The sequence below is a fragment of the Oncorhynchus kisutch genome, linkage group LG1, assembly GCF_002021735.2.
Source record: "Oncorhynchus kisutch isolate 150728-3 linkage group LG1, Okis_V2, whole genome shotgun sequence".
In the NCBI taxonomy this organism is placed as follows: Eukaryota; Metazoa; Chordata; class Actinopteri; order Salmoniformes; family Salmonidae; genus Oncorhynchus; species Oncorhynchus kisutch.
This window is the reverse complement of record NC_034174.2, coordinates 32,756,594-32,769,248: the sequence shown is the minus strand read 5'-3', so window position 1 is coordinate 32,769,248 and position 12,655 is coordinate 32,756,594. Positions and strand designations below refer to the sequence as shown.

The following is a 12,655-nucleotide window of genomic DNA, read 5'->3' as shown; positions in this document are numbered from 1 at the left end:
GTAGCTTTTACCAAGTCCCTCTGTTTATGGAACTAACAGTTTGTTCACAACATGATAAAATCACCTGATCATGGGAGTTACTTGACATCTTACCACATTGGCGTCTGAGCTCATTGATGAGAATGTGACCGGTACTCTATATATTTGACTTTTAACAAGCTAGCATGCTAAAATCAACACTACATAGGCAAAGAAGAACAGGGGACAGACTACACACAATGGTGACGGAGGCACGACACATTCAGTGGGACATCAATTCTTTCACATCAAATTGGTAGACTGGTGTGCAGAAAATATGACATGCAGTATACAACACAAAGCAACAAGTACTAACAAATATCTTAACTTCTAAGAGCTGTTGCTTTGGATTCTATGACATTGTGATGAACTGTATGTGTTGCTGTGTTTGTGATCTGCACTGGGTTGTGTTCAGACAGAGCGGTGTATTCTGTTTGGACGTGAGTCATGTTTGGTGCTCGGTGTTGTGATGACACTCACTCTGACCCTGATGAGTCACCGTCCACTGTCCCCGCCTTGATGCTCATGGCAACACCATTCAGCTGATCTGGTAAACTGGGCTTGGCCCCACCCCCTCGGCTCTCACCAGAAGAGGAGCCCTGGGAGGAGGCGTGGCCAAGAGCATTCTCTGACAGCTCGTTATGGATGCGGTTGATACCATTTCTCTCCGCAATGGGGGAGAGCTGCTTCTTCTTCAGGATTCCTGCATTTGAAAAGACACATCCTATCCTAAACATTTCTGAAGTTCTGGAAATCCCACCTCTACAAAGATATAGAGTGGAATAACATGTGGAATGTTGCAGCAGGGTTGACGTTAGGGTTTGTTGCTGACCTTTCTGTGGGTGTGCGCTAAGGTTGGGCAGACTGGGCAGCAGCATCACATGGTCCTTCCCATAGCCCTCTGCCTTGTCCCCTGGCCTGTCGTCTGGCATGCCTCGGTGGTCCCGTGTCTGGCCCAGTTCAGGGTTGCCCAGAGACTCTACTTTTAGCCTTCCTGCTCCCCCCAGGCCTTCACTGTTGCTAGCTGTCGTCACAAACTCCCCTGGCCAGTACAGCTTACTCAGGTTGTTATCTGACGAACACCCAGACAACTTTAAGACTACATCTTAAATGCTTGATGCATTACATCGTGGTGTAAGCTGTTGTCTCACAAGACCAGAATCAGGTAATTCAGGTGTTATTTATACATGTTTAAGTAAGATTCATGTTCTGCTCAGAAGTGGATTCATTTAAACCCAGACAATTGTGTACAGTGTAGGTGTATTCTATTGAAGAGTTGTCTGGTATGTGTGTGATGTTTGGGTGTGGTATACTGTTAAAGCAGAAGTGTGTGAGCGGTATTATCAAGAGTGTTACTGCATGGGGCTGTGTTCACATACTACCTGCGTGTGGTCTACTGAGAGTGAGGTATTAGAGGTGTGAGGTCGTATAGAGTTGGTGACTCGGTGTATTATAGATGCGAGGTCATACCCTGAGGGTGTGGTCTCTTAGACACATTGGATGCCATGCTTTCCCAGCATTCATCTGGTGGGTAGGGCCCCTCCTCCTCGCTGTCAGAGGAGTGTGTGGAGGCGTACGATCCGCTCTGGTCATCCTCCAGAGACAGGTCACTGTCCGAGTCCGAGTCGTGATCTGTTGTTGCACACACACAAGTTAAGATGATGACAAATGAGTGTTGTAGAGATATACATACATTGACCATATGAAATGAATACTCTGTATGCCTCTCTGTGTTTGAGCTATGCACCAAAGCTGCTAAAAGGCAGTCACAGTGATCCTAATGACATTCAAATGGGAGACCTACCATCTAAATGCTCTTTAGTTTCATGGAAGAGTGAGCCGTGCTCATTCAGAGCGATGTGTACCTGGCTATTATTCAGGCCACCATCATCCCTGAAAAACACAACAGGACTTGTAGCAGGACAAACAAAGCCCTGGTCTCCTCAATGTAAGTTAGTATGTGGCTTTGAAAGGGGTGTTCTATCTGTATTACAGTACATAACAATGACCATCATAAAACCCACACATTTTCAATTAACCTGGAAAGAAAAAAAATTCTAGTACACAATGATGCAGGAGGACCTACACAGCATGTGTCAATGGGGCCTGTTGTTTCCCTCTGTGCTTACCGTACCTGAGGACAAAGGGGACATAGCTCTGCTGGCTCTTGCCGCTCTGCAGGGTGTCGTTCAGAGAGACACTGGAGTCTCCAAACGGCAGGTGGTACAGTCTGCCATCCATGTAGCTGGTGTTACAGTTATACGACTGGAGGAGGAGGAGAGGAAGAAAATAGGAGAGGTATAAGTTAGTAGGTAGTATTCTGTTTTATTTGTTTGGTGCTTTAGTTAATGTCCTTGGTAATATAAGTCCAAGCATAAAGATGATGATGGGGGCCTACAGCTGTGCATGTCTGTACTAGGCCTTGGATGAATGGTGACGTCCCTATACAGTACGAGAGATTTACCGAGGGCTTGGACTTGATCATGTGATCCGGGCGTTTGCGGCTGCAGCAGTAGCGCATGGCGTTCCTCGCCTCCTTGTTGAACACAATGCGAAAGAAGAAGATAAAGGGACCCTGGAATAGACAGACCAAATAATGTCAATGGAGCAAGGACACTGACAGTCAAACCAGCGACTAAGTCTTTAAATCCGGGTTTAAGTTCAACAAAAAACAGTGTTTACTTGAAGGCAGTTGAATCCAGCAAACAAGTAGTGGAAGATGATCATGTCACTGTTGACTGAGAGTATAGCTAACAGACATGTGACAGTGACCAGGAGGAGAACCCCACATGACGTCCTCAGCCCAGAGCTAGACACAGACAGACAGAAAGACACACGTAAGATGAGAACATCACAAAGGTTACATTAGGATAAGTGAGTTCAGAGGATATAGAAATATGTTTTTCACTTTTATGCAATCCATCATGAGCCAACAACCACAGTTTAGTGAATTGGCAGCTTCACTCTCCATTCAATGACACAATGCACTCTCTAAAGTGCTGTAGTCATGTACCCTTGGGGTACAACAGCATGCTTGTGTTAATGACAGAATTTGTGTTGTTTTTAATTCAGGCAGCGGCGGGCAGAACACTTACATAGGGGGCTCTTTCTTTTCAAAGCTGTGGTGTCTCATGGAGCAGGATGCTCTGGAGGCCAGGATATACAGGAAGATGTTCATCTGGAAAACACAAAATACAATTAAACTATGTACTACTGTATAACATAAAGGCATACTATTATACAACTCTAGTATATACAGTACCAGTCAAAAGTTAAGACACCTACTCATTCCAGAGTTAATCTTTATTTTTACAACTTTCTACATTGTAGAATAATAGTGAAGACATCAAAACTATGAAATAACACATATGGAATCATGTAGTAACCAAAAAAAAGTGTTCAAAGTAGCCACCTTGATGACAGCTTTGCATTATTCTACAATGTAGAAAATAGTAAAACAAATAAATAAAAACCTTAATGAGTAGGTGTGTCCAAACTTGACTGGTACTGTAAATATCATACAATACACTGTATTGGAGATCTGATGAGGAGGTGGAATGTACTCACAGACACCACCATGGCGATGGGCCCTGCCAAGCTCCAGATCAGAGTATCGTACACGGACAGCCAGCAGAAGTCTGGGTTCCCATAACCCTCTGGGTCCAGTCCGACCGCCAGGCCTGGACGACACAACCACCAAACACACCAGTAACTAACAAATAACTACAGTAAGGCTTTCAACCGTTCTAATGGGATACATGAGTTGGCATTGTGTCTGTGTGTTTGTGTGTGCATCAGTGTGTGTCAAGTTTGTATTGTTACGTGCACTAGTACAGTGAAATGCCTTTCTTGCTGGCACTTTACCAATAATGCAGAACCAATATAACATTTTTTTTTAAGTCAAGTTGATCAAAAACAGGAAATTGAAATAAGAACGAGAAAGTAAGTAACTTAAATAAAGGATCAGTTCCAGAGTCAGTGCCAATACCACATTTACAATGTGCAGGGATACTGGAGTGGTAGGGTTAGATATGTATAGGGGTAAGGTGACAGGGATACTGGAGTGGTAGGGTTAGATATGTATAGGGATAAGGTGACAGGGATACTGGAGTGGTAGGGTTAGATATGTATAGGGGTAAGGTGACAGGGATACTGGAGTGGTAGGGTTAGATAAGTATAGGGGTAAGGTGACTTGGCATCAGGATATATGATAAACAGAGTAACAGCAGCGGATATGATTGTACGCGAGTATGTGTGCGTAGAGTCAGTTTGAATGTTTATGCATTTAATGTGTATGTGAGAAAAGTATGTGTGTGTGTGTGTGTGTTGGAGTGTCAGTGTGTAGAATGTGCATAGAGTGAGTGTGTGATTGTGTATAGAAAAGAAAGTTAAAATAGACAGGTCATTGCAGACAGTTCGTGTAGCTATTTAGCAGTCTTATGGCTCGGGAATAGAAGCTGTCAGACCTCATCCACCGGTACCGCTTGTCGTGCGGAAGCAGAGAGAACAGTTTATTGCTTGGGTGGCTGGAGTCTAACATTTTTTCTGATATAGAGGTCCTGGATGGCAGGGAGCTCAGCATCAGTGATGTACTGGGCCGTACGCACTACCCTCTGTAGCGCCATGTGATGGAGGGCGGTGCACTTGCCATACAAAGCAGTGATGCTCTTCGTGGTGTAGCTGGTGAACTTTGAAAATTTGAGGGCCCATGCAAAATCTTTTCAACCTCCTGGGAGGGAAGTGGCGTTGTCGCGCCTGTTCGCGTGTGTGGACCATTTTAAGTCCTTAGTGATTTGTACACCCAGAAACTTGAAGCTCTCGACCCGCTCTGCTGCAGCCCCGTCGATGGGGACGTGCTCGCCCCCGTTTCCTGTAGTCCACAATCCTTGGTCTCACTGACGTTGAAGGAGAGGTTGTTGTCCAGGCAACACACTGTCGTCACTGACCTCCTCCCTGTAGGCTGTCTAATCGTCGCCGGTAATCAGGCCTACCCACTGTCATGTCGTCAGAAAACTTGATAATGGTATTGGAGTCGTGCTTGGCCACGCAGTCGTGGGTGAACCGGGAGTACAGGAGGGGACTAAGTATGCAACAATGTGTGGCCCCCCATGTTGAGGGTCAGCGTAGCGGAGGTGATGTTGCCTACCCTCACCACCTGGGGTCGGTCCATCAGTGTGTGTGTGTGTGTGTAAGGATGTGTGTATTGTTCAGACCTGTGATGAAGGCAGGCACACCCCAGCCGATCATGTAGTAGAATCGCATGGGTCCGTAGTTGATGTCTCGTATTTCGCTCAGCATGCGGTAGACGTGCAGGCCCTCCAGGAAGAGCCAGGAGAAGGTGCACAGGTAGAAAAAATGCAGCAGGATGGCGATGATTGTGCACACAAACTACAGACACGGGGAGAGACAGAGAGAGAGAGCGAGGGGGAGAGGAAGGGAACTTATTATACTCTATATTACAGGGCTCAAAGTGGGCAGAATGCTTTGATGATTTTTCCTTTGTTTTTAATCAGATCCATATCAGACAGCTATTCCAAACAGAGGAGAGGGAAGGTAGGATATTGAAAGTGGTGTATTGAACCCGAGATCGACAGGAGGTCAAATACAGTATTAAAAGAAAATAGAAAATAACTTTGTTCCAGTAGTTTACCGGGTTGTCTGCCAGGTTAATGCCCAGGATGAAGATGAGTTCGGAGATGAAGAGGGCGGTGGCGCCGTTGTTGATGATGCTGGTCTTGTTGCAGTGCATGGCCCGCAGGCAGAGGAGAAAGAGCGTGGTGAGGAAGAGGAAGCCCAGGGTCACGCTCACCGTGCTCCACGTCACCAGCTTCACCGGAAGGATCTCACCGTTCTGGGAAGGAAGAGAGGAAGAGGAGGGTGGAGGAAAAGTTTAGTTTAAGAAGAGCTTTGGTCATTATAGTGAACAAGACCCCTATAGGGTGTGGTCTGAGGTGTATTGAGGTTTATAAAGTGAAGTCTAGACTCGTACAGCATATGGTGTAGTTCTGTCTAGTGTTGTGGCCTTGCTCACCTCTCTCCTGGAGATGTCCATGAGAACAGCGAAGCTGGTCATGTGGTAACACTGGCAGCTGATGTGAGTGTTGTTCCTGAACACCACCTCACAGCCTTTGGCTGACCAGCCTCCGTTCCCCGCTCTGACAAACAAAAACAACAGTCAAACAAATGCGATGACAGATTATTGGGTTTCAACCTAATCCTTTATATAACTTTTAAGTCTTTGTTTCTACAGCTCAAAGTTGAAATAGCTAGTGTGTGTGTGTGTGTGTGTGTGTGTGTGTGTGTGTAAAACTCACAGTATGGAGTGGTTCCAGAAGACACAGATGGGTTTGGAGCGCTCCTCGGTGGTGACCATGCGGAACTGCACAGTGATGGGTTCGTCCAGCATGTGCTGCAGCAGCTCCTCGTTGTCATGGACCGTGATGCTGACCACCGGGGAGTTGATGACCGGACGCTTAGGCACTCTGGTGGACATCACACAAAACCACTAATTAATTCTTCAACAGGAACCTTGTTGCTGCTCTTCCTCCTCCTCATTAATAATTTTCTCCAATTCTAAATTGGCCCCTAACTCCTACACCAGGGCTGCCCAACCCTCTTCCTGGAGCTCTACAGTCCTGTGGGTATTCAATCCAACCCTAATTTAACACACCTGATTCTACTAATTAGCTGCTCAACAAGACCTTAACTAGCTGAATCAGATATGCTAAATTAGGGTTGGACTGAAAACCTACAGGAAATTAGATCTCCAGGAAGAAGGTTGGGCAGCCCTGCCCTGCACCCTCCATGCTCCACTGGTGACCGTCGGTATGGATCTGGACCCAAAAGGGTTAATTACGTATCGCGAGTACTGACTACTGTATTCTTTATGAACTCGGTCAGGCTTCGACCACTGGGATCATATAAACACACAAGACACGGAAAAATGTGTATAATTGCAAGAAATTGGCTTAAAAACTGCAACATTTTCTCTCCGCTAACATGAGGGCTGTGAACAGTTTGGGGTTGGCATGGATTGCGGGGTGGAGGTTTGTTACTACAACAATAAAATATCAGTCTGGTCCTTTGTCACGTAGGCAATTTGTGTGACCAGACCTTATCAAATAGTACCCGCGTACCCCTGCCTTAGACCTTTGTGTAGATCTGAAAGGATCCGCAATATGGCAGAAATACCACCAGGGAAATGTAGACCCATGAACATATTACTAGTATGTATCCAATTAAATCTATGTGAAGTATCTAGAGGTAGGAGGCAAGGGGTCAATATGGAATCAGGTCCCTGTCTCCCTCTGTCTCACCTCAGACTCCTCTTATCAGGGTCATAGCTCGCAGGCAGCAACGAGGCCAGGCTGTGGAAGATGATCACGCTAGCGATGGCCTCCTGCTCAGGGTCGTCAGGACCTCGATGTCGCCTCTTCCTGCTGGACGTGTGGTTTCTCACAGAGGATTCTGGGAAGGTGTCCAGGTGGCGGTGGCCCTTGGTCTCCATGGGCGGCTTGAACACTGAGTCGGGGAGGGTGACGGCAGTCTCCTGGTCCTGAGGCCTCAGCCCTCTCAGAGACTGGTAGCGAGGGAGCTTGGCTCCGGCAAAGTTCATCTTCTGGAGGCGATCTATTGAGATGACTGTGGAGAACACACAACACAGATGGGGTAGGTTAGACAGCAGACAAACCACTAGAAAGAGGTAGAAGGCTAGATGGTTCAGTTTGTGAATCCTACAACTTATGGAATAATATTCAACAAATATTCCAACTGATAAAAAAAGTCTACATCAGGGCTCTCCAACCCTGTTCCTGGAGAGCTACCCCCCTGTAAGTTTTCGCTCCAAATCCAGCTGTAACTAACCTGATTCAGCTTATCAACCAGCTCTCCAGGAACAGTGTTGGAGAGCCCTGGTCTACACAAAATTGTGTCTTTCTGACCGACATAACGTCTATACCTAGTGTAAAGCAAAGTAGACCACACTCACCTATGTGTGGTGTGACAATGGTGAAGGGGCTGAGGTAAGTCTTCCTCATGTTCTGTGCCAGGGTGTTGGCGTACTCCTCATACTGGTGCAGTAGGGTCGCCGTGCCCCCCTCCGTCTGCTGGATCAGCTCCCAGTGTGGCCGTGTGCCCGGGGACAGGATGGCACTGCCCACCTGCACCAGGTTCTGATGTGGGGAGGAGGGCAGGGGGTCAGAGAGACAGACTGGCATAGGGTGGTGGAGGCAAATGTGTTGTGTTCAGTTACCTACAGAGTTTATCCGAGATGCATGTTGCATTGTGTCATGTGCAGAGGCTGGTGGGAGGAGCTATATGAGGACAGGCTCATTGTAATGGCTGGAATGGAATTAATGGAATGGATTCAAACATTTGGTTTCCATATGTTTGATGTGGTTGATAGCATTCCATTTTTCCATTCCAGCAATTGCAATGAGCATGTCCTCTTATAGCTCCTCCCACCAGCCTCCTCTGGTCATGTGGTGTTATGCTGTATTAACTGTGTTGCGCTGTCAGGTGTTGCCTTATGCTGCACTGCATGGTGGTGTGTTGCACTCTGCAATATTGTGTTGTGTAGTGTTGTGTGTTGTCGTGTTACCTCAGTGAAGTGGACGTCCTGGGTGGCGGTCAGGCTGAAGCCCTGCTGGTGGCTCTCGTACTGCAGTAGGCTCTGGGTGAGGCGGTAGGCCACCTGCACATCACTGCCGTAGTACTCCACCGTGTGCAGCGTGGCGTTGGCCAACATGGCTGCCATCTGCTGGACCCGCCCAGAGTCCAGGAGAGACACGTTATGGGAAAGCTTTTCCGACTGGACCAGGGAGAGAGAGAACAGTCTTACAGCACCATTTTATATATTCTATTTAATAAGTTGTGTATATGCAGGGCTCCCTTGTAAAAGTGACCTTGGTCTTGATGGTAACTAAAATAAATGTAAAACAAAAATACCTAACTCTGCTATATTACGGCAATAAAATCAGTTCATCATTCAACTTTTTTCAACCATATAAATGTGAGCTGATGAGGGGTAAATGAGTCTAGCTCTAGTGGAGCTGTATGAGGGGTAAATGAGTCTAGCTCTAGTGGAGCTGTATGAGGGGTAAATGAGTCTAGCTCTAGAGGAGCTGTATGAGGGGTAAATGAGTCTAGCTCTAGTGGAGCTGTATGAGGGGTAAATGAGTCTAGCTCTAGTGGAGCTGTATGAGGGGTACATGAGTCTAGCTCTAGAGGAGCTGTATGAGGGGTAAATGAGTCTACCTCTAGAGGAGCTGTATGAGGGGTAAATGAGTCTAGCTCTAGTGGAGCTGTATGAGGGGTAAATGAGTCTAGCTCTAGAGGAGCTGTATGAGGGGTAAATGAGTCTACCTCTAGAGGAGCTGTATGAGGGGTAAATGAGTCTACCTCTAGAGGAGCTGTATGAGGGGTAAATGAGTCTAGCTCTAGTGGAGCTGTATGAGGGGTACATGAGTCTAGCTCTAGTGGAGCTGTATGAGGGGTACATGAGTCTAGCTCTAGTGGAGCTGTATGAGGGGTAAATGAGTCTAGCTCTAGTGGAGCTGTATGAGGGGTAAATGAGTCTAGCTCTAGAGGAGCTGTATGAGGGGTAAATGAGTCTAGCTCTAGTGGAGCTGTATGAGGGGTACATGAGTCTAGCTCTAGTGGAGCTGTATGAGGGGTAAATGAGTCTAGCTCTAGAGGAGCTGTATGAGGGGTAAATGAGTCTAGCTCTAGTGGAGCTGTATGAGGGGTAAATGAGTCTAGCTCTAGTGGAGCTGTATGAGGGGTAAATGAGTCTAGCTCTAGTGGAGCTGTATGAGGGGTAAATGAGTCTAGCTCTAGAGGAGCTGTATGAGGGGTACATGAGTCTAGCTCTAGTGGAGCTGTATGAGGGGTACATGAGTCTAGCTCTAGTGGAGCTGTATGAGGGGTAAATGAGTCTAGCTCTAGTGGAGCTGTATGAGGGGTACATGAGTCTAGCTCTAGTGGAGCTGTATGAGGGGTACATGAGTCTAGCTCTAGTGAAGCTGTACACACCAGGGTCTTGAGTTTGGTGAAGGTGACAGAGGTACAGTTGAAGAGGTTGGGGGGCAGCCATCCCTTGTGTTCGTCACAGTGTCGAATAGCTGTGCCTGAGAGAGAAGGGGGAAATCTTCATAAAAGGAGAGGAACATGCTGGAAAGACCCGAGGCAAGTTTAAGTGCATAGTATAGTATATTCCATTATAGTATGGTAATTAGCTAAACTGCTGAGATTCATCGTACCGACAGATCCCTTGGGACAGGGGACTGCTGCAGGGAGACCAAACTTAGTCCTGGGCCACCAGATCCCTGCCTCTATTGCCTGGGGACAACTGTCATAGATCACTGAGAGAGAAAGACAGGGAGAGAAAGCGAGAGAGAGGAAAAGTGAGAGGGAGGGCGAAAGAGGAGGGAGAACAGGAAAGCTGATAAAAATTAATTGTCCAGGTGTAACTGTACACATGACATAGAATTTGCTTGGCACAAAAACACTTTTTAAAAGGCCATGTAATCACATTAATTTACTAAATCAGTGAACTAAATTAATCAGACTGGACTACAGATACATTTCTGAAGCATGTGACATTTGGTCATTCTTTACTGTCATGTGACGTATGTTAATGCTGACCTTCGCAGCCGTTGGGCGACACCTCAGCGAAGGGGTTGTCACAGTGGTCACACTGGCGTCCGATGACCCCTGGCTTACACTGGCACTGCCCGCTCTCCCTCTCACACGCCCGTGAGAACGAGCCCACTGGGTAACACTCACATAGCAGACACACCTCGCTGCCCTCTGGACGGTAGTGGTTATCCTGAGAGCAGGGAGAAAGGGATAGAGCGAGAGATAGAGGGGGAGGGAGAAGAAAAGGAAGGAAGTAAAAAATAATACCAGCCCACAGTGCAGTTTCACCCATCGCCCCTGTCCACTTAAAACATCCTGCCATTGAGACACAGTAGTCAGCTGGCTCACCTTGCAGCGGCACTCCCCGCTGGTCTTGTTGCAGTCGGCATCGAAGCCCTTATCTGTCTGACAGTCACAGGGACCACAGGTCTTATGTCCCCACCAACCCCTGGGACATGGCAGGTCAGTCCTGAGGGCCACACATAGTCAGAAACACAACAGAAACACAGATACATTCTTATAGTGTTCTTTATAGTGATATGGACCAACAAAAACATAGTGGTATGACCTGTGTATAGCAAAGATTAAGATGTTTTACTAACTTCTTCTCGCAATACTGGCCAAAGTAGTTGCTGGGACAGTCACAGGTGTAGCCGCGGGAGGAGCTAACCTTCCTGGTGCAGGCTGATTGGTGCTCGCAGGGGTTTAGCGCACATACGTCTGTGCAGTTATCGCCATAGTAACCTGGCAGGTAAACAACACAATAAGAATTCATAAGTTATGTCTGGGAGGGATCAACGTAAGACTATATGGTCGTATAATATGGTTGTAAAATCTAATGATGAGGAAGATAACGCTGATGATGGTTGGCAGATTGACCGGTGAGGCAGGTGCAGGAGTGGCTGTCCCAGTCATCACTGCAGTAGCTGTTAGAGGGGCAGGTGTTAGAGACACAGGGGTCTGGTACGCTGCAGCCCTGCTCCATGTTCACCCTCCTGGCCTGAGACATGCTGAGAGACACTGAGCTGGAAGAGGTCTCCCCCACACGCATACCCTGAGGAACACACACACCAGGGAGAACGCACTCAGACACATGGACAGACAACATAGTATGTGTGTGTCGTCTGTGTTTGCGTGACAAGAGGTTAACAAACCTGCACACAGCCGCGGAAGCCATGCTGTATTTTCCCATCAGCCCCAGTGATGCCCCCGACACTCAGAGTCTTGACCTTCGCCCCCTTCAGTTTAGTATCCACTTCCATGCTGGCCTGGATTGGTAGAACAGATCACAAACAAATACAGTTTTTCTTTATTTTTTACTATTGCCTACATTGTAGAATAATAGTGAAGACATCAAAACTATGAAATAACACATGAAAACTATGAAATAACACAAATAACAATCATGTAGTAACCAAAAAAAGTGTTAAATAAAAACATTTTATAGTTGAGATTCTTCAAAGTTGCCACCCTTTGCCTTGATGACAGCTTTGCACACTCTTGGCATTCTCTCAACCAGCTTCATGAGGTAGTCACCTGGAATGCATTTACATATGTGCCTTGTTAAAAGTTAATTTGTGGAATTTCTTTCCTTCTTAATGTGTTTGAGCCAATCATTTGTGTTGTGACAAGGTAGGGTTGGTATACAGAAGAGAGCCCTATTTGGTAAAAGTCCATATTATGGCAAGAACAGCTCAAATAAGCAAAGAGAAAAGACAGTCCATCATTACTTTAAGACATGAAGGTCAGTCAATCTGGAAAATATCATGAACTTTGAAAGTTTCTACAAATGCAGTCGGCAAAAACCATCAAGCGCTATGATTAAACTGGCTATCATGAGGACCGCCACAGAAAAGGGAACCACTACTTCAAGGTCTCAGAGCGAGTGACGTCACCGATCGAAACGCTATTAGCGCGCACCACCGCTAACTAGCTAGCCATTTCACATCGGTTACACAGCGGAAAAGTTCATTAGAGTTACCAGCCTCAGAAATCAGCA

At 46.7% G+C, this 12,655-nt stretch overlaps 1 protein-coding gene across 4 annotated transcripts in view; it reads right to left on the bottom strand.

The window, feature by feature from the left end:
• Window positions 1-12,655, bottom strand: part of celsr2 (cadherin, EGF LAG seven-pass G-type receptor 2) — a 78,653-nt gene that overhangs the window by 2,577 nt on the left and 63,421 nt on the right. For 3 of the 4 annotated variants that reach the window (XM_031819382.1, XM_031819423.1, XM_031819458.1), the window contains exons 11-33: window positions 11,811-11,924; window positions 11,536-11,710; window positions 11,259-11,400; window positions 11,005-11,125; window positions 10,663-10,846; window positions 10,278-10,379; window positions 10,051-10,145; window positions 8,618-8,827; window positions 8,006-8,189; window positions 7,335-7,659; window positions 6,333-6,500; window positions 6,050-6,173; window positions 5,669-5,869; window positions 5,232-5,406; window positions 3,586-3,698; window positions 3,114-3,196; window positions 2,701-2,827; window positions 2,483-2,593; window positions 2,153-2,283; window positions 1,823-1,911; window positions 1,489-1,650; window positions 851-1,090; window positions 499-721 (exon numbers count right to left, since the gene is read on the bottom strand). In XM_031819382.1, the coding sequence (XP_031675242.1) occupies window positions 499-721; window positions 851-1,090; window positions 1,489-1,650; window positions 1,823-1,911; window positions 2,153-2,283; window positions 2,483-2,593; window positions 2,701-2,827; window positions 3,114-3,196; window positions 3,586-3,698; window positions 5,232-5,406; window positions 5,669-5,869; window positions 6,050-6,173; window positions 6,333-6,500; window positions 7,335-7,659; window positions 8,006-8,189; window positions 8,618-8,827; window positions 10,051-10,145; window positions 10,278-10,379; window positions 10,663-10,846; window positions 11,005-11,125; window positions 11,259-11,400; window positions 11,536-11,710; window positions 11,811-11,924 (3,599 nt within the window). Of the gene's footprint in view, window positions 1-494; window positions 722-850; window positions 1,091-1,488; window positions 1,651-1,822; window positions 1,912-2,152; window positions 2,284-2,482; window positions 2,594-2,700; window positions 2,828-3,113; window positions 3,197-3,585; window positions 3,699-5,231; window positions 5,407-5,668; window positions 5,870-6,049; window positions 6,174-6,332; window positions 6,501-7,334; window positions 7,660-8,005; window positions 8,190-8,617; window positions 8,828-10,050; window positions 10,146-10,277; window positions 10,380-10,662; window positions 10,847-11,004; window positions 11,126-11,258; window positions 11,401-11,535; window positions 11,711-11,810; window positions 11,925-12,655 lie in introns of those variants that run through there. The other variant, XM_020490217.2, reaches the window with a different exon arrangement.